Genomic DNA, 21,026 nt, shown 5'->3' with positions numbered 1-21,026 from the left:
GGTTTGGGGGGGATGGCTATTTTTTAAGATAACAAGCTCTAAGAAGGGACTATCTGAAGTCAGGGAGTGAGCCCTGTGAACATCTACCTGGCCAGGAGCTTCTGGGCAGAGGCAACAAGGACTGAGGTGTATAGTGTGTGTGTGTGTGTGTGTGTGTGTATACATGTGCATGCATGTGCTTTGCACTCTGAAGGAAGAGCTGGAGAGCCAGTGGTGCTAGAGAGCAGTGAGCAAGAGGAAGCCAGGAAACAGCTCACATAGGGACTTGGAAGCCACAAGTAGGAAATGTTAAAGGATGACTTTGGCTGCTCTATGAGGCACAGACTATTGTGGGGCATGCATGGAACTTAGCAAGAATGGACGCCAGAGCACTTTGAGAGGTCAAGGTGGGTGGATTGCTTGAGGTCAGGAGTTCAAGACCAGCCTGGCCAACACAAAACCCCATTTCTACTAAAAATACAAAAAGCCAAGTGTGGTGGTGCACACCTGTAGTCCCAACTACTTGGGAGGCTGAGGCACGAGAATCACTTGAACCTGGGAGGCAGAGGTTACAGTGAGCCGAGTTCACACCACTGCACTCCAGCCTGGGCGACAGTGGGAGACTGTCTCGGAAAAAAAAAAAAAAAGAATGAAAGCCAGAGACTCGTTAGGAGGCAACTGCAAAGGTGCAGGACAGCGAGGGCTAACAGTGAGAGAGCAAGAGCTTCAACAAGGTCTGTCTTACTCAGCCACTGTGAGATACAAAGCAAAACAATGTAAAAATTATCCTAGTAATTTGAACTGCAAAAATCAAATATCTCAGTAATTCAAATGAATCTCAAAATATATTTGGCAGTCTGTGGTTATCAGAACTGGCAGTCAAAAATTACCGTCTAACCTCATAGGATAGTAGTTTATCTCTGTCCTTTGCTTTCTGCCAATTTAACCTAAGGGAAGTGGACTTGAGATCTGTTAATTGGCAGAGCGGGACTGCAGGACCTTTAAGTCACATTCAGATAAGGCAAATTAGCTTTATTTTTGCCAAAGAAAAGTGTTTGGTGGAGCCAGGTGACAATTTTGCAGCCTAAACTATTTGCACTGGCTCTCTCTACCATCTGAATTCACTCCCATCATTGTTAATTCTGAGTTTAAGCGTAGCCATACAAGCAAGACAAAGCTAAGGAAGGAACTAGAAATTGGCTGTGTCTTGGATAAATGTATATATGAGTACAGGTAACCTCACTCAAGGAGTCTGTTTTTATGGACAGAAGTGCTTTAAAACAGAAAGCATCCTCAAGGTCAAATGTCATACAGGCCAAGTTCTTCCTCTGAGAGGTAAATAAGGATTTAAAGCAGTTACCCAGTTTCAAATGAAAACAAATACAAACCATTCCCAAGGACACTCAAAAGTCATGTCATGAGAAAAAGGAGGCTCAATCCTGATGCTCTGGGTTGGTTTATATACTTTGATGGAACTCACTAGAAAATTGTTCAACTCCATATTTCACTGTGCCTTTGTAGGATGTGTTTTCTGGGCACTGGATGTAGATCTTGTCAATCAGGCACTTTCCTGGAGCACTAAAATGTACAGATTACACACATCAAAGGCAGGCTGCAACCACTGTAGCTGAAATTTACACAAATCTATGCGGCTAGTAACTGGATAAACAATGAGACTAATGACCTTGTTCTGCATTAATCTCCCTATGGCTCAGTTGGTACTGCAAGAAGGTTGTGGCTTTGGCTTCTAGCCTCAAACCAGGCATTACGTGCTTGCCCAATGCCAACAGAGCCCAGGAAGCCTGAGAATACAGCCCCAGTCCATCCATTTTATGAGGTACATTTACCACAATTCAAGAAACACATCCATTACTACATCCACCCAGGAAAGAGATTTATAAAAATAAGTAAATTCCTTGGCCATGCCTCCCCTTTCAGCGAGTTTATTTTCTTATAGAAGGCCCCAGGTTTTCCTTAAGTGTTTTCAGGGTCTCTCCATTGCCCCCCAAAAGCAAGATAGAATCCTTGATCTATGTTCCTGTTTTGGTCAAGAATAAATTTCAAAAAGGCTGCATCTGTAAAGAAAAGAGAAAGGAAGAATTGAAGTTGACCAGTGAACTTGATCAGCATCCACTTTTAATTTAGGACATTTGGGGAAAGGTACATTGAAAATAGAAGGTGCTTGGGCGGGCGCAGTGGCTCACGCCTGTAATCCCAGCACTTTGGGAGGCCGAGGCGGGCGGATCACCTGAGGTCAGGAGTTTGAGACCAGCCTGGCCAATACGGCGAAACCCCATCTCTACTAAAAATACAAAAATTAGCCAGGCATGGTGGCAAGTGCCTATAATCCCAGCTACTTGGGAGGCTGAGGCAGGAGAATCACTTGAACCTGGAAGGTGGTGGTTGCAGTGAGCCGAAATCGTGCCACTGCACTCCAGCCTGGGTGACAAAGCGAGACTCTGTCTCAAAAAAAAAAAAAAAAGAAAAGAAAATAGAAGGTGCTTTCTAAGTGCCAATTAAAATTCCTATAGAGTCCCTTCCATACAATTGGCAAAGGCTGAGGGTTGCTGCTGGCAGGAGGCAGCTGAAGGAGATGGAGCATCTCAGGAGGAGTCTGCACCCTGGGCAGCCTTGGGCCATGCCAAAGGGACCTAGGAACCCTGGAACCCCACCCACCTCCCAGCCCTGCTGCTTTTGTAACTTTGTACACAGGTCACACTGAAAAGCTCATATTGGAAAATGGCTCCCAATGAGCCCAGGAAATGGCTCCCTTGGTGGGGTTACCTTAGGTTAGAAAGGATCACACTGAAGTACATTCAGCTAAATGCCCTATGTACTACACCTGTGGTACTCCTGTGACTTCCCAGCCAGCCCTAGCAATAATCTCTACTGCATTGTAAACTTGAGATACTTCTGTCTGGGATACATAATCACAGTCTATTCTAAAACACAGATTTTTGTGGCACTTACACAGTCCCAAGAAACAACTCATATATACCTTTCTAGTCACTCTCCCCACCTGTGAGTCCTTACAACTGTTGTTGGGGGTATTTTATCCACATAAACATTACTGCTTTCTCAAGCCATTATACTAAGACTGTTTTCAGAGCTGCTGTAATGTGTGTTAAATGTCCCACAAAAAGATATTGTTTTCAGTGTTATTTTCTTCATTCATTTATGAATTCGTTAAGAGCCCAACATAAACACGAGTTAAGGCATATTCACCCTGTTCTTAAAATGTTCTCTCATCACACTCACTTGGGGGGGGTAAAAACCGCTTCAATGATTTTGGTGGCCTTTGTAACACAACTGATGGAGGCGTGGAGATGGTCCACAGCATGGACGTGAGAGTGTAACACTGTCCCCATTTGCTCCTGTGGTAAGGGTTTCTAGAGCTTCAGAAGTTTTTGGTTTTGCAACTTAACGGGTCCCCTTAAAAGGATCGTCTTTGCTTCATGGACTAATAATATCTTACATTTGTACATACTTTCACATGCATTATCTCACTTAATAGTATGGTATTATTATATCCACTTTTTCAGAGAGGAAACAGACTCTGGGAGAGGTTAAATGGCTTGCCTAAGGTTACCAATGGCATGAGAAGGAGTGGCAGGGCCCATCTCCAACCCAGGATTTCTGATTCTTCGTATCACAGTATTTCAAAGCTGTCTCTTTATTTTAGTTACTTCCATAACAACAGAAGTGAAGGGACCTACAGTTTTTTAACCATAAAAACACAAAGGTTTCTGACTGGTTAGTGGCCTATAGGAAAAGATCTCTGCAGTCTATCGACGCGAGGGTTTCAAATCATAGGGATCAACTGTGACAGTAAGTACTTTGATAAAAATATTAACATTGGTTTTCCAGAATCTAACTTCTGTGAAAGAAAACTACACGGTGCACCATATCATGTGTAGAAAAACAGGACCACTATACACAACGAACATATCCACACGTGTTGTGTCTCTTCCCAAATATGGCCGCAGAAGAAAGTGCGAAGCATGCTGAAATAAGACAATATTTACGGCTGAGGAAATTCGGCTTCACATACCGGTAATTATGAACAAGATATTTTCCCTAATAAAATTACTCCAAAACGAAATATAGAGAAACTGTTTCCCTATGTTCTCTTTATTTTATACCATGTGCTCAAGAATGGTCACAGAAAAGAGTCAAAGGGAGCAGAGAGAGAAAGAAAGAGAGCTATATAGAGAGCCGGCCTCTGCTGAGGGTTGGTTTTGCTTTAGAAACTGAAATGTGTCCAGGCTTGATTTTTATTTTCAATTCACATTTCAGATCCAGCTCCCCAAACTCTTTGATCTTTCTCCCTGTCTCCTTACCCGGAAGAGAACCCTTGGCCTTCTCAGCTGGGAGCTGGGAGCACACGTGGAAAGACTGGCTCAGATCCATATTCTTGCCAAATTTAGTCACACAAAGGGGCCTGCGAGGGAAAAAAGAAAGGATGAAAGCGGCAGCCGCCGCGACTTCAAAGGCCGCGCCGCCGCGCCGGGCCCTGCGCAGGCGCCGCCCTCAGCCGATATAAGGCGCGGCTCGTGCGCGCGCGCGGCCTTTCCGCGCGCGTCCCCGACCGGGGGGGCGGGCCGAGGGACACGGAGGGCCGGGGCGAGGAGGGCGAAGGGCTGGACGCCGCGGCCGTGCTACCCGCCGGCCTTCCAAAGCCGGTCCCCATGCCAAGTTCAGGCGCCTGAGAAAAGTTTTTCAGAAAAGAGGGACAAGAATGTCACGTCCTGCCCACGAAATGAGCAGTCCTGTGGCCTGCAAAATGACTCCAGCTCCCACCTTCATTCCAGCTCCGTTCTAGGCATTCCCCGTGCTTGGGAGCTTGGGTTCCCGTCGCGGAGCGCAGCCGAGCGACGGGGGCGCGTGGCCGGGCCCTGTCTGGCTCCTTCGGCTTCCTTGTGCCCGCCTTGCGTTCCTGGTTCCCGTGCGCTCTCCTACCGGCGCGATTCCTCTCCCCCTTGGGCAGCCTTAGGACGTGTGCCCTCGCCTCCCAGCTGGCAGAGGGGCGGCCTGCAGAGCGGGGTGGGATGCACCCCTTACCCGCGGGCCGCGGGAGGAAGCGGCCCTCCGGACAGCCGCGCCCCGGACCCCCACCCAGCGAGGCAGGGACGCAGGGCTCGGCCTGCACTGGCCCAGCGCTGGGAAAGCCGCAGGAGGGCGCGTGGGGTGGCGGACCCCGCTCGCTGGAGCCCCGCGAGGCTGCGCCGAGCTGTAGACGCCAACGGGCGCCGGCCCCGCGGAAGTCCGACGTCCGCAGGCGGCCGGATTTGGGAACGACTTTTTCACGGTCTCACGAGTTCCCTGATACCCCGGAGGGTGGGGGGTTGAGTTTGTTTGTCTTTAGGAGGCGGCAAGAAGAAGGGGAAGAACCCCTGGGACACAAACTGCCATTTCCCTCGCCCCCCCTTCTCTCCTTTTCCGCGAAGTCCGTTAAACTGAAGATGCCCACAGCTTTCCTCTCCGGGTGAAGCCGGGGTGGGAAATAGAGGGGGTCGGGGTTCCGCCTCTGGAGTCATATTATTATTTTCTAGCCCTTCTCCCTGGCTCCTGAGTATCCTCTTCCGTAGGCCCCGCCACCTCCTTCCTTTGGGATCCCAGCAAAGTTGTAGCTGGGAGAGAGTCCAGGCCACACAAAGGGGAAGACCCGGAGCCTGGGCGGGGGTTAGGACCGAGGGGGCGGAGAGGACCCGAGGGGCACCGTGCTTTTCTCTCGTCCTTGTAATTAAGGACTCACTGGACTGTCTGTAGCTGAGTCGAGTTGGCAGCAAAATCGCCGGGGGGAGGGGCTTTCTGGTGTGAGTGGGGGTCACTGCCCTGGCTCTCCTGCCCGCTCCCGAGCGGGGCTGGGCTCCGCTTACCCCGTGGGCAGCGAGGCCGTCTCTTCTGCCCCGCTCCTCTGTTCTTGTGCGGGGTGGGCGCCTCGCCCCCCACGCGCAGTTGAGGCGACGGCGCCCGATGTAGGAGGAAGTGTTGATATAAAACAAGTTTGTTCCCAAACTAAACCCAAACCAAGCAAAGCCACCAGGAGGGGAAAAACCAACAGCAATCCAGCCAGCCCCTAGCAATTGTTTTCACGGTCGAAATTAAATCACATCAAAACGCCCCCTGAAACCCACATCCTGAAGGAGTGAACCTACAACAGCCAACCTCCAGTCGTTCGCTCGAGTTCACACGAACAACTTGCCTCTAACATCCGAGGGAAGGGGGCGGCGGGCGGCGGGTGCCTCTCCCGCACCGCACCCACCACATCCCGGACCTGGGATCCCACTCGTACCCGAAGAGGCGGCTGCTTATGTTAATATCAGCCCCCACACAAATTAGAAAAGACCGCCCGGTGACAGAATTGCTTACGCCAGGAACTACACTGAATCCGTAAGGGAGGGGGAAGAACGTCTTCCCGGGGTTACTTCGCCCCTCCTGCGTCCTCCTGCTTTTTCCAAAAGAAAGACTTCACGTGGAAATGTCAACCTCTCTCCCAAACGAAGCTTTACAAATTCGGGGCGCATGGTTTTTACTAAAGCCCCTTCTAAGTGCTGCTCATCAGAAGATTTACAACAATCCTAAAGACAATCAGCTAACACCAGTTAAACCACTGTAAGGAAAACAGCCACGCAAATAGAGCAAGGTGCTGGGTGATTTCGTTAGAAACAATGTTTTCAATGGACGGGGTCTAAGTAAAATACCAAACGCAGCCCCCTATGCTTGGCCCTTCAAGTAAACAGTTTCCACTAGTTATTGTTCTAAAAATTCCCATCTTCTTGAGCTTCTAATCTTCAGGAAACCTGGAGCATAGGCTCCAAATGACTCGGGGAATCCAGAGTTCACATGAAGGAGAAAGTGGGATTTGAATTAGTTTCAGCACTTAAAACAGCGGGGGGATGTAAGAGTCATCATTTAATCTCTCTTTGGCTTCCAGAAACTACCCCCTGGCCATTCTGTGTTCTCCCCTCCCCCTCCTGAGGGTTTGATGAAAAGGAACCTCTACTCTGCTTTGGTGAAACTACATTTTCCAGTTGTTTTCCTATTGGTCAAATTGGTGCAGTTATGGGAGGACTTTTGACTTTGTTTTCCCATGTGTCTTTTAAGAATGGGGCTATAAATGTCTGACACAGCTACATGTTCACCTCTCTGGGACACTCACACTGGTGCCTAACTTTAAGGGAAGTGACATACCACCATCATCCAAAAACAAAAATTGGGTTTCTCTCTCACACACTAGCAGAATATACTTTTTCTTCTCTTGAGGCATAGCATTGTCAGCTATTAAAAATGGATTCCTTCACCAACCCCTTAATTTCACCCCAATCTCCCAGATAGAATTTACATGTGACTACTGGCCATGTTGTAGGGACCAACTGGATCCTTCGTAAAGTTTTAAAAATTGCTTCCTAGTAAATTCTTATTCCCAAGAAGTAGTCGTTATTAGTACGTGAAGTCTTAAGTGCTCACTTAGATACAGCATTGTTAAAATCTTTACCCATTCAATGTTCAGCAGCCTGAAATTTCACCTTTAGGAAAAAAAGAGGGATCTTTGCCAGACAATTACTATATAATGGAGCAAAATCTGATTCTGTAGTGTTTTGCTTGTTTTCGATTTAAGGGAGATGAAGATACACTTCTTTATGTCCTTTGTTTACTGTTCTGAAATTTTACAGATGGTTACTGTATTGGATATAATAATTTTGCCTAGATTTTTAACTGAGGGGGTTTGAGAACCAAGGGACAAAATGTAATGTGTTTTCAAACTTCAGCTTCCCTTCTGCTGTAACTTTCACAAAGTATCTCCTGAAAACTCCTGTCTTTGTACAAAATTCATCAAAGAGACAGTGGAGACTGGGGAATTTTTGAGGTTGTATTCGGATTTGCATCTTCAAGGGTCCCTTTCAGTTCGCAGTCCAAGGTGCCAGGGACTACCCCGTCCTCCCTCCCTCTTCTGGCTTTGCTCTCCTGAGTCCTTTTGCCTTCTCTTCCCCCTTTTTGGATTATCTTTTCATTCTCGATGAGGTTCCCACACACTGCGGTGTGTCTCTGAAAACCCACAAGAGACCTAGCACAACTCTCCGTACATCCCGTGGTGAGAACAGAATGAAAGAGATATTGTTTAAAAAGCAATAATTAAAATCTAGTCTTCAGTTCCTTCTTCCTCCTCATATTTTTTCTCCATAAGCCTGGAGATTTTATTTTCACTGGCTTGTTCCCTTGTCTCCAAAGAGCGTGTGTGTGATATTATATTCGGGAAAGCCACAACTCTCTTTTCCTTGTCGTTCTGTTCTCTCTTAATAGTTGAGCAATGTCTGTTATATTTTCCCCTTTTCCTTCTTTTCTCAGTCCCAGATTCCCGCCTCTCCCCACTGTCAGAGCATCTATCAATGTGGTGTCGATCACAGCGGCGGCGGCTTTCTCTTTCATCTTCCTCCCTCGGCCAGAGCCAGGGAGGGAGAGTGGGAGGCGTCAAGGAGGTAGGGGAGAGACTGGCAGAGGAAAAGGAGTGGGTGGGTGGGGGCAAAGAAAATAGATACTTAGATGATGAAGTCAAGCCACTGCGGCAATGTTTCTTGTCAGTTTCACGCGGGCAAAGCGTGCCTCTCGGTGGGTTATAAGCAGCGCCCGGTCCTTCCTTCTCTCGCCAAGTTGCCTGATCCTTCCCTCCAGGCGCGCGCGCACACACCGCACTCACACACCCCAAAACCAAGACTCGTCCTACAGGATCTGGGAAAAGAAAAAGAAAAAAAAGCCCTCAATCACCACCTCCTTCTCGCCGACTCCCCCTCACCCCCCGCCTCCCCTCCAGCAGGCAGCCAAGGAGAGCTAGAGGCGGGAGGGGAGAGGGAGGAGAAGCGACGCAAGTGGGTAGCTTTTCAGCGCCGGCGAGGCGCGGGAGGAGGAGAAGCAGTGGGGAGGCGCAGCCGCTCACCTGCAGGGCAGGGCGCGGAGGAGGGACCCGGGCTGCGCGCTCTCGGGCCGAGGAACCAGGACGCGCCCGGAGCCTCGCACGCGGCCAAGCTCGGGGCGTCCCCTCCCCTCGGCTGGGCGAACCCAAGGGGCGCAGCTCTTTGCTTTGACAGAGCTGGCCGGCGGAGGCGTGCAGAGCGGCGAGCCGGCGAGCCAGGCTGAGAAACTCGAGCCGGGAACAAAGAGGGGTCGGGCTGAGTGTGTGTGTCGGCTCGAGCTCCGGGCAGAGGCATTTGGGCCCGAGGCCCCCGCTGTGACTCCCCGAGACTCCGCAGTGCCCTCCACTGCGGAGTCCCCGCGCTTGCCGGCAAAAACTTTATTCTTGGCAAACTTCTCTTTCCCTTCCCCTCCTCCTCGGCCCCCATCTTCTCCTCCTCCTCCTCCTTCTCTAGCAGATTAAATGAGCCTCGAGAAGAAAAACCGAAGCGAAAGGGAAGAAAATAAGAAGCTCTAAAACGGACATCTCCAGCGTGGGTGGCTCTTTTTTCTTTTCCTTTTTTTCCCCACCCTTCAGGAAGTGGACGTTTCGTTATCTTCTGATCCTTGCACCTTCTTTGCTGGGGCAAGCGGGGCCTTTCTGCCCAGATCCCCTCTCTTTTCTCGGAAAACAAACTACTAAGTCGGCATCCGGGGTAACTACAGTGGAGAGGGTTTCCGCGGAGACGCGCCGCCGGACCCTCCTCTGCACTTTGGCGAGTCGTGCTCCCTCCAGAACCGGCGTCCTCATCGCGCAAATCCCGGCGACGCAGGGTCGCGGGGTGGCCGCCGGGGCAGTCTCGCCTAGCGCGCGCCGCGCAGACGCCCCCGGAGGCGCCAGCTACCGCAGCCCTCGCCTCCCAGTGCCTTTCGGCCTCGGGGGCGGGCGCCGGCGTCTGTCTCCGCGAAGCGGGAAAGCGCGGCGGCCGCCGGGATTCAGGCGCCGCGGCAGCTGCTCCGGCTGCCGGCCGGCGGCCCCGCGCTCGCCCGCCCCGCTTCCGCCCGCTGTCCTGCTGCACGAACCCTTCCAACTCTCCTTTCCTCCCCCACCCTTGAGTTACCCCTCTGTCTTTCCTGCTGTTGCCGCGGGTGCTCCCACAGCGGAGCGGAGATTACAGAGCCGCCGGGATGCCCCAACTCTCCGGAGGAGGTGGAGGCGGCGGGGGGGACCCGGAACTCTGCGCCACGGACGAGATGATCCCCTTCAAGGACGAGGGCGATCCTCAGAAGGAAAAGATCTTCGCCGAGATCAGTCACCCCGAAGAGGAAGGCGATTTAGCTGACATCAAGTCTTCCTTGGTGAACGAGTCTGAAATCATCCCGGCCAGCAACGGACACGAGGTGAGTGGGCCGCTGCCCGAGTTCCGAGAGGCGTGGTGGGTCCCTGGGAAACGCAGAGAGGGAGGAAGGGAACGAAGGCTCCCGGCCGCCCGGCTGAGGGTCCCGAGTAGATCCCTCGTTTGTTTTGGGGTGTGTGCATAGCTGGGCCCCCGGTCCGCATTACGTGTGTGTGTGTGTGTGTGTGTGTGTGTGTGTAGGATGGGAGGTAGAGGAGCAGGGTAACTTATTCCAACGGGATCAGTTTAGGGGGTTCGGTGGCTGAACGGTTGGTTCGCGGGCAGGAACCCACAATATTTCGTCTTCGGTCTTTTTGTTGGGCTGAGGGGTGCCATGCTTTAAAGCGAGTAGGGCTGAATAACGCTACTGATAAATTCTTCCGTGGGACGGAAAACAAAGTGCACACGCTATCTCTTGGTAGATGTCTGCAAAAGTGCGTTAAACCACCAAAGGCTTAGGTGGAGACGAGCAGAGCCACAGGCGGGAGGAAGGGGAGGCGGGCGTGGGCTGGGGCACGCGGGGCCGTCCCTACCACCGCCGAGCCGGGCCGCGGGGAGCAGGCCGGCCGATGGGGCGCGCGCCCGGGCTGCGGGGGCGGTGCGGGGTTCAGTCCCTGCGGCCCCAGCGCCTGGGCTGGCAGCTGGGAGCTGTGGGTGCGCCGAGCCGACCCATCCTAAGAGTACACCGCGGCTGTACCCCCCCTAACTCTAGTTTTCGCCAACCGCCATCACTTGGAAACAAACCCACAACTTTTATTTGGGGTTTGGGACCAGATCAGGCCTTAAATCTACGCAGAAGAAAGGCGGAGAAGCGGCGGAAGCCGGACACTAGTCCGGCAGGCTGGAAGGCGCTTTATCAGGTCTTCTGGCCAGCTGCGGGCGATAGAGCTGGTAACCTGAGTAGAGTAAATAGAGACACGTGGGTGCTGTGGTGCTGGCTAGAGAAAGCGCGCAGCAGGGCCGCGCTGGAGGGCTGTTTGAAGCCTAGTCCAGAGCTGGTCTAAGGGGCGGATGGACCCTGATACCCGACACTCCACTGGTCACCCTTGTTCCACAACTGGGAAACCCTCTGGAGGAAATCCGGTAGAAAAGTCCTGACACCCGAATGATTTAACCAACGCCTTTTCCCTCCAAAGAAACTTGGAGGATATACCTTTTTTTTTTTTTCCTTAAATGGCATCTTTCTACCCCCAAAAAGAAAGTGTGTGGTTTTGAGGGCGGGGACATTTTGGGTTTTAAACAGCGCGTTTAAGAACACCTCAGATCTGCCTTCTCTATCCCAATGGCAGAGGTGAGTACGCATTTTGAAAGGCTGGGGGCCTGCGTTCAGAGAACAGAAGGGTGTTCTTTACCCGTTGAATCCAGTTTGAGCGGGCTGGGGGCGGGGGTAGGGTGCACCTCACCCCGCGTAAAAGATTTGTGACTATTGTTTGCTGGGAAAAGGAGGTCAAAGGGAGGACACACGTCCAGAGAACCGAATAACATCCAAAACACAGGCTTTTTGCCAAACTTTCCTATTTGTAGAGCAGCCTCGCTTTCTACCCATTTTGCTAGTCCTGCCTTAGTCCATAAATAATTTTGCCACCCACTTCATATTCTCCATACTTTTCTGGTCCGGGTGAAGGACACTGCGTTCGAATCCGAGAGCACTCCGGTGTTAAAGCGTTACACTTTGCTGGGTGTTAAGTGGGCATGAGGAGGCCTGAGGGTGAAGGAGTAATACCACTGATTTGCACGTGGTTGAGTCTGTCTGGGTGGATGGTGATTACCAAAACTGATATCAACTGGGCTACCTTTTAGATGTCTATAACCTTACTCTCTAATTTTCCTCCCTTTAACCACAGAATCATTCTACTTTTATAAGCCTGCACTCAGCCAGCCATAGTAGGTTAAAGCTCGAGTGGAGCTTCTGCTGGAACTGCGCTCAGGGCAGTTGCCTTAAGACTGCATCTGAGTGGTTGGCTTGTTTATGTTTAAATGTCATTTTCAGTTGCAAAATGATATTTCAGCCTTTTTTTAATCAATCTGATTGAAGTGAACAGTGGTTGAAGAGGCTATCAAAACCATCAACCCCATTAACTCCTACTCCTGTAATATTAGGCATCCAAGGAGCCTTGATATGGTTTATAAACAGCAGTCAGAACAGCATGTGGCTCATTCCCAAATTTAACTATATTTTTGTTGGTTTTGTTATTATTTATACGTTTTTGGTCCTGGGTGGATAATAATCACTCAAAAATACGTGTTGACAAGAAAAAGATTTTGCAGTACTAAACACTAGCGTATGTCTCTCAGAGTAACAAAACAGAGTTGCCCCTAAACCTCTTCCTTTGAATTACCAGTGCACACACATTTGTATCATTATTGTCACAAACTCTAAGGTGATTTTCTTTCTTTTGGGTGTGGGGATTCATGATGTTAGGTGGCCAGACAAGCACAAACCTCTCAGGAGCCCTACCATGACAAGGCCAGAGAACACCCCGATGACGGTAAGACACCCATTCTACTTCTTCTGACTTTAGCAGATAAGGTGTGCAATTTGTATAAATAGGTGTATTTTGTTACTTTTGAGTTCAAGAAACTGGGTCTAGGTCAGACTACGCCCACTATTTTAATGGTAAAGAAAACGCAGGAAACATGGCTTACCTCTAATATATATTACATAATTTAAAAACTGTTTTTGAGTGAGTTAGGGACCTTTGGATTTCAGGTGGGTTCCAGATTATTTGGGAAGAGGAAATGTCTATAATGAGTTTTTCTCCTCCTCATCTTACCTTAAGTCCTAATTAGCTTAGATCTTTAGTATTTTTAATATATCATTAAGAAGAATGACAGTATATATCGATTTATTTTCCAACCAGAATAGTTTTGTGTGGATTTTCACTTGCAAAATTGCTGTTTCTTGTTCCTTATTACAGTGAAAAGGCCGGCAGTAAATGAGCAGAGCAGAATCTAACTTGTAAAAATATAAAACTTATAATTAGGAATGTGCATATCAGAAATGATACCCTTTCTCCCTATTTCTGATTCTTGCTAAAAACTTTAAAATTACATACATATGTATTTAGACTTAAGGAGAATTCTTTGTGACTTTAAAAGAATCAGGTCACCTTAGGGATTCCTTGTCAGCCTGTCTGTTCTCCATTAATTACTTAACAATTGGCCTAACTGAAATGAAGTGTTTTTACATACAATATGTCAACCAGGAGCAGGGAAGAGAATTATATATTAGGCTTCTTCCTCAGCTACAAGATAGTTACACAGATTAACAAGAAGAAATATACATATTGAACAGAATTTTTTTGGCAAAATGATCTCAGTGTAGCACATAAAATTAAGCCTGCCAGAGTTAATCCTTTATAAATTTAGATAGTTGCCTATATACTAGATAACAACTCTTTCAGTAGAATCTAGAAATTTTTCTAGAAATCTACAAGCACAGGTAGAATTTTTGAGTTTGTCTACAAGGCAAAACATAACTTCAAGTGTATAAATCTCTGTGTGTGTGTAGCTAGATGGCCTAATATATTTATATTACAGTTTTAGAGTTGTGTGTGTTCTGTATTTTTTAGTCCAGTTTGTTAGTATTAGAACAAATTAAGTTAGATGGATAACACTTATTTTTGTAAAAACATCAGTCAATAGTGGAAGAACTGTTTGAACCACATGTTTTTGAAACATCTGGTTTGCTGCTAAGCTATTTAAGAGAATAAATACTGTCAATCTAAAATAGGGCATAATAATCCAGTTACAGTATTTTGTAAACAAATCTTTTATGTAAGGTCTGATTTATCTTAGAACTATTAGATTTTCCGATGAAAAATACAGTAATATAAAAACGAAGTCAGTGCATCATTGATTGCTCTTTGGATCCTCCCAGGAAAGCATCCAGATGGAGGCCTCTACAACAAGGGACCCTCCTACTCGAGTTATTCCGGGTACATAATGATGCCAAATATGAATAACGACCCATACATGTCAAATGGATCTCTTTCTCCACCCATCCCGAGAACAGTAAGTAACATGCTGATGTTGCAAATTATGTTCAGAAGTGCAAATTGATTTGTATTTTGGCAGAATGTTTATTTTTCCAAACTCATTGGTAATGCTTTCATTATATATAACTAGTCATTGCTAAATAAGAGCTGTTATGAGGAATGGCCACCTTAAAACAGTGCTACCTTTGATGTCTTGCCTTTGGAATTTTAGCTTTTGGCTTATTGATTAAAATAAATATGTAACAGATCATAAGTTATAAAATCAAGTGAAGTTACATCAACAAATCCATGATTTTATGAGTATTGTACATTCTATGCTGATGAGAGGAAAAAATTGATTTACTTTTTCAGCTAAGTAAGGACTGTATAGCTTTTAATGCCCACAAGCTTTCTAGAATCAGAACTACTTTAGCTCATTTGGAGCTGAATGTTTGTTATGTTACTTTGGCTTTTAAAACAGTGTCTTATTTTATTGTATCAGCCAATGTTTCCTTAGGATCAGTTTGGCGGGGATGAGTTATTTTTGCTTTATCGTCAATTGTTGAGAAAGCATCACTCAAAGATAACCCTAATGAAAGTTGTTCCTTTTTTTTAATCTTGTGGTTTAGTTAACTTCTAAAATTCTAAAAATGCAGTGGTATTATAACTGCATTATGCAAATGCATAACATTATAAAGAATTTCAGGTTTATTTGATGATATTTCTCTTAGGAAGTGGAAACCTCATTTAAGTGAGAAAACACCTAATTGGTAACTTGTGTAGTACGTAGATGTAAAATGTGCTGGTGATGGAGTTCTCTCTTAGAATTAGCCCACCAGCGGTGGTGACGGATTTTTTTACTGACCCATCAATGTATTTACCTTCTCTCCAGCCCCACTCTCCCTTTGCCACCTAACCCCCAATGAAAAGCACATGTGTATGGGTCTCGGGGATCAGGGTTCCAGTCTCACAGCCCTGGAGGTCAAATCTCGGATTGTAAAATGGAACCTATAGTGTTTGACTTATTTGCCCAGTGTTTCTACCAACTGAAAAAAATCAGTCACAAACATCTGGGAAGAGTAACGTTGTTAATACCTTAGTGAACAAAATCTGGGAGTGAGACGATTCACTAGCAGAGAATAATGGCTCAAAATGAACAGTTATCAACAAGAGTATTTGTGGTTATCATTACACATAATCTTCAATTGTTGAAATGATACTTATATCAAATATGATCACTTTAAGCACTGTGATTTAGATGTTATTGTAATTATTTTCCAATAAATTTCTAAAGGATATTTGATCTCTCAGCTAGGGAATAGGCTTTTTCTAATTTTTATATAGTAGTTAAAGTGGAGATCTTGGGGTTCTAATCTTGAGGGAGATCTTGTGATGGTTGCTATAAGAAATAGGTATTTCATATTTTATTTTAAGGCTTTTCAAGTATTTAATGATAAAGATGTCTGTGTGATGAGGATGAATCTCCTACCTAAAAAGTAATTAAAAAAGCAAAAATAGTTTAATATTTAGAGGCCCCTCAAATAAATGCTTGAGTTTTTAAAGTTGTAGGAGACTTTAAATTTTTGAACAAAACATGCAAATATATAGATATCTCTTTAATATTTGGGCAGGTTTTCTTGTTCTTGGAGGGGGTGGAGAAGGGAAGGAGAATATGTTTTAGATAAGGAATAATTGAAGATTCCTGTTAAATCATTTTCAGAATAACAAATAATCTTTCCAAATCAAAGTAGTGTTGGTGACAATAGAAAATAGCCACCAAAACAGCCTTAGGTTTTTCAGCTGTGCATATACAGCATTTGTGGAATTTATTTCTTAAAAAGATCAGCTACTTCTCCTTTCAAAATGGTAATTTTAAGAAATCAATATAATGAAAATTTATTGGTATTTATAAACAATCCCTAAGAATATTGAAAATTAAGCTGATCTTCCTCTTTATGCCAGCATTCTGCCTTGTGTTTCCAGTCTTTTCTCCCAATCTACCAGTATACTAGTCATTTTGAAATTTTGATAGAAAATATTTTTTGATAGAAGGTATTTATTGTTAGTGTATATATTAAAATTTTGAGGTCAGTGAATCAAACAGTCATTCATTGTTTAGGAAAGATTTGTGGCCAGAATAAATGTTGGTCTGGGTAGAGTGTAGGAAAGGGGTGTGGTCAGGAAACAGTTACCTTACCCTGTTATCTGTTGCTTTGCTTTATTCTGTTACATATTAGGATGTATTTATTTTAGGCATGTTTTCTTGAGATATTCTGCAGTTTGCACAATTCCAGAAGCTTTTCAGCTGTAACCACAAGACTATGTAAATTTTATTTTTAGGGTCCAACTGAAGTGAGTTACAATCTTTGGTTTTTAATACCTAACAGCTGTTTTTAATGTGTCTGAGATCAAAAACACTAACCGGAAGACAGCCTCTCTTCTTCACCCCTAACCACACTTCTGCCTTCTTGCTCTTTAACTCTGTCCTTAGCAGGGCTGAGTGTTTATGTCGCTAACATCCACAGTGATAGATTTTCATCTAGGGTGTCAGGAGCATGGTGACCATTTGTGTTTAGGCTTAGGATGGGAGCATCCCCTTGGCATCCTCCTACTTGAATTTGCATTACGAACAATTGCTTGTTTACCGCATCTGCTTCCCAGAAGTGTTAGGACTGGAAAAACACCTGGGGTGGGGGAGGGACCTGACCACTCCTTCCCTAAATAGTCTTCTGTTTGTATCTAACTGCAGACAATCCAGAGGATACCAGCTATGGCCAACTGGCATGCAGAGAAATGTTTCTGCTGGAATCTAATTATAAAAAATGCACATGCTTTTGCTTATTTTTTAGACAAACGCTACTGTGTATATGCTCGAACAGATTTTACCTGTGACCAATATACAGTATTTTACCTGTTCAGGAGAACCACTTTCACTTACTCAGTTTTTTTTCTTCTCAAGGGGAATTTTAATTGGCAAATTACATCCCTCTAGAACTGGAATCCTTAGGGGTGTGAATGTGTCTATACCAGAAATCTTATGAATGGGTCTCTCACAGAATTTTAAATAAGAATTCTTAGTTCAGATAAATTGGGTCTAAGAAGAAAGCACCTGTCATGACATATTTGATGTCAGCGTGAGTTCTTAGGGCATAGTAAACCTTGGCTTGAGTTGGTCGTCTTCACTGAGAGTGAAGAGAAGATGCAGAAGTCTGTTAAATATTTTAAAGCCAGGACCCTGGAGAGTTTATTAAAAGCATACTCCCAAACCTTTCATTCTCTGAGCTTTATTTATGAAAATCCCTGTAGGCCAATGGTAAAGTATTAAAAGAAAAAAATAGTTCTTTACATCCCTAGTTTGGCTCTGGCAGTTGTGTGGTTGAACACTGTGTGAATGGTGAGCTTGGCTAGCTTTAATGTAGTGAAAGTTCCCACTGGCCTAATGCACTGTGGTTATTCATCTTAGGTGTCAATCTTCCATTTGTCCTGCATGCAACCCAAATGTTTAACACCTTAGAAAAGAAACATTTCTCTTCAGATGCTTGGGGAGGGAAAAGCAACACAGTGCAGGAAGCTGCAGCAAACGTTGCAGCTCAGTCACATCAAACCACAATAACACCTGGTCAGTGTAGTGCTGCGAACTTCATTGTTTTTGGTTCTTTGTGATCTTTCTAAGAGTCAGTTTTTAGGTGGGAAAGGAAAGATATGGGTGTTCTCATTTCAGCTGTCTTTTAAAATGTTTATTTTTTTGAAGTAGAAATTGCTATGAAAATGTTCCACGAGTTCTTTTCTAATTACCTTGTATAACTTAGTCATGTTGTGACTTTTACCTTAAGGGAATCAACACTTTGATTTCTATTAAACAGAATTATACCTATTATAACTTTGTCTTACCTACCCTCCATATTTGTACTTGCTTATAAACAGCTAAAATCTGATTTTGTCATTGTTCACATCTGGAATTAAGGAACTAAGTTGGACTTGTCTGATCAGTAAGCTTCTGAATATACCACTGTACGTGACATTGTTGGATATCTTTGAAAATAATTCCATAAATAATATTCAAAGATAGACGGAGACTAAGGCTTATATCTCATGCAAGATTTTTAAGGTAGAGTATCTTTTCACTTTATTGCAAGAAGCTAGTGAATTTGACTTAACCTATAAATAATTTTCACTTTTCTATTTTAAGTTGTGCACTTTTTGAAGATAAACACATTGAGTTTTCCCCTTCAAGTGGAGAATAAGTTTTAGAAAGTGTATTATTCTAACTCAAATGTATATATAGATGTCAGGAGAATGTGTGGGAAAATTCCTCAGAGCCCCCAAAGTTTCCTGCTTGATCCCTCCTTCATTGCATTGCTACAATTTGGGACAGGATCATAGTCAGAATAATTGGAAGCGCTTGCCATTCCCCCATCAAATACCTTATGGCCAGTTTGCTTATTTAAGTGTCCCAGGAAGCCATACTACATGTAACCCTTGCAGAGCTAATATTTCATTTACATGCCTGGTCCTTACTCAGATAGTTTTTTTGAAATGACCCTAGTAGTTTCTTCTTCATTGATAAAGACATGAGAACAACCCAAAAGATAATCTAAAAAAAAAAAGACCACACATTAAAATAAAGACCATTGAGCCAACCTGCAAAAATCTTGCTTTTGAAATATTTTTTCCACTCCCATACAGGTCTTAGATTTGCTCTCATCAGCCTCATTATTTTGATCCAGTCTTTCCTGTGGTCCGAGACCCTTATGTGATTTAACAGAGCAGAGGTAGGGTCTCACAAATGGGACTCTCTGGACTTGAATTTGTAGACTCACAAGTACTTGCTATAATATCAATTTTGTAGCGGATGAGTTTTTTTTTGTTTTTTTTTGTTTTTTTGTTTTAGTGTTGTTCTTTAGGCAGAACCATTTTGGGCTTACGTGATTGAATTTTTTTTTGAGAATCAAATCACTTCATTTTTGACTCCTTTTGTTCCTCATTTATGTATCATAGACATGATTGGAATTTTATAAAGCTGATTTCCTTTTGATTTTGGTAAAAGACTTGGAATTTAAAGAGAAAACATGCCAGCACTGTCTGTGGCAAGCAGAAAAACATATATGTTTTATTCCCAGGTGAAAGTAGAGCTCAGCATTATGTAGGTGCTGCTGTCTTGGGACTAAAGGTTGCACGCACGCTCTCTTTTTTTTAAGGGAATGTTCATTTAAAACTTGTCCTCTTTAAAGCTGTTGCTTAAGTGATTGTGCTGAGCTGAGCCAATCTGTAGGAAGCTAATACTGTAGTAATCAAGACACTTAGTACTCCTCCGTGCTATCCTCACATGTCCTTACTTATTTAGAAAAGGCAGCCATTGGATTTTATTCAGATAATTAAAAAATTATACTTTAGGTTCATGATTACTTTTTAAATATTATGATCTTGAAGTACCTGCCTACCTGTAGACTCTGCTATAAACTCTTTTAGGGATGTAAATGATCCAGTCTCTCAGAGAAGATGGAAGCCTTAAAATATCCTAGAGAACAACAACAAAGGCTGGGGGTGGAGGTGGGGGGAGTTGGGAGTTAATCTGTACCAAAGTGAAGAGTGGGGACTTGAGCAGAGGACTGGATAGGGAGCAGGAGGCATTGCTAACTCAGAAATTCTGATAATCTAGCTGGGACTATTTGCAGACTGTTAGCAGAGGCTGTGTAGAGGATTATAAAGTCTCTGTAAAAGAGTGCATTTGTATGTAATACCACTCTAGCTAAACCTATAAACCTGCTGCAATTATCCACTTGTTATCTGTAGATTTACTTACAAAGCTCACTGAGCGATGGTACTCACATGCCTTCAATCTTATAGGGAAAATTGCAAGGGCAGTGCAGAGCAAGCAAGAGTTTTGTTGCTAACCCCATTTTTCCATTTGTAGGAGAAATAGGACTAGCACAGAAGGTTGCATCACAGAGTGTCTAGAAATACGATTTATTTTTGCAGCTAATTAGTGACAAGTAGAATCTTTAAAAACCTGGATTTGTTGACAGTTTTGTCTACCTATGCTCACACATAATCCTATGTGGAAGTTGATGACAGTTTTGCAGACGAAATTTTGATCTTCATCATAGTAATTTATTGTCATTGTTATGTTCACCTGTAAAAAGTTGCCTATTGCTCGAGGCAGGTGGATCACCTTAGGTCAGGAGTTTGAGACCAGCCTGACCAACATGGTGAAACCCCATCTCTACTAAAAAATACAAAAATTAGCTGGGTTATATATATAATATATATTTATGTTATATATGTTATATATAATATATATTTATATTATATACTTTTATATATTTGTATTTATATATAATATATATTATTATTATGAGCTCTACTTTTACCTGGGAATAAAACATATATGTTTTTCTGCTTGCCACAGACAGTGCTGGCATGTTTTCTCTTTAAATTCCAAGTCTTTTACCAAAATCAAAAGGAAATCAACTTTATAAAATTCCAATCATGTCTATGATACATAACTGAGGAACAAAAGGAGTCAAAAATGAAATGATTTGATTGCTCAAAAAATATATATATAATATATATTTATGTATTAATATATAATATATAAATATATGTATATAATATATATAATATATATTATATACATATATAATATACGTATATAATATATATTATATACATATATAATATACGTATATAATATATATTATATACATATATAACATTATATGTATATAATATATAATATATACATATATAATATACATATAATATATAATATATAAATATATTA

General features: G+C 44.2%; 1 protein-coding gene and 1 long non-coding RNA gene across 5 annotated transcripts in view; one reads left to right on the top strand and one right to left on the bottom strand.

The window, feature by feature from the left end:
• Positions 1 to 1,416: 1,416 nt before the first annotated feature.
• On the bottom strand, positions 1,417 to 5,718 carry LOC100591925. The gene is made up of 3 exons (XR_004031747.1): positions 4,780 to 5,718; positions 4,320 to 4,420; positions 1,417 to 2,054 (listed from the first exon to the last, which is right to left on the bottom strand). It is a non-coding gene; the product is annotated as an uncharacterized LOC100591925 (long non-coding RNA).
• Positions 5,719 to 8,860: 3,142 nt separating this feature from the next.
• LEF1 (lymphoid enhancer binding factor 1) overlaps positions 8,861 to 21,026 on the top strand; it is a 120,816-nt gene continuing 108,650 nt past the window's right edge. For 2 of the 4 annotated variants that reach the window (XM_003257732.4, XM_003257733.4), the window contains exons 1-3: positions 8,861 to 10,269; positions 12,688 to 12,754; positions 14,146 to 14,279. In XM_003257732.4, coding sequence (XP_003257780.1) covers positions 10,057 to 10,269; positions 12,688 to 12,754; positions 14,146 to 14,279 — 414 coding nt within the window. In that variant the 5' untranslated portion in view covers positions 8,861 to 10,056. Of the gene's footprint in view, positions 10,270 to 11,092; positions 11,557 to 12,687; positions 12,755 to 14,145; positions 14,280 to 21,026 lie in introns of those variants that run through there. The other 2 variants (XM_030819197.1, XM_003257734.4) reach the window with 2 other exon arrangements.

The sequence above is a fragment of the Nomascus leucogenys genome, chromosome 9, assembly GCF_006542625.1.
Source record: "Nomascus leucogenys isolate Asia chromosome 9, Asia_NLE_v1, whole genome shotgun sequence".
NCBI lineage: Eukaryota > Metazoa > Chordata > Mammalia > Primates > Hylobatidae > Nomascus > Nomascus leucogenys.
This window is presented reverse-complemented; position numbering and strand designations above follow the sequence as displayed.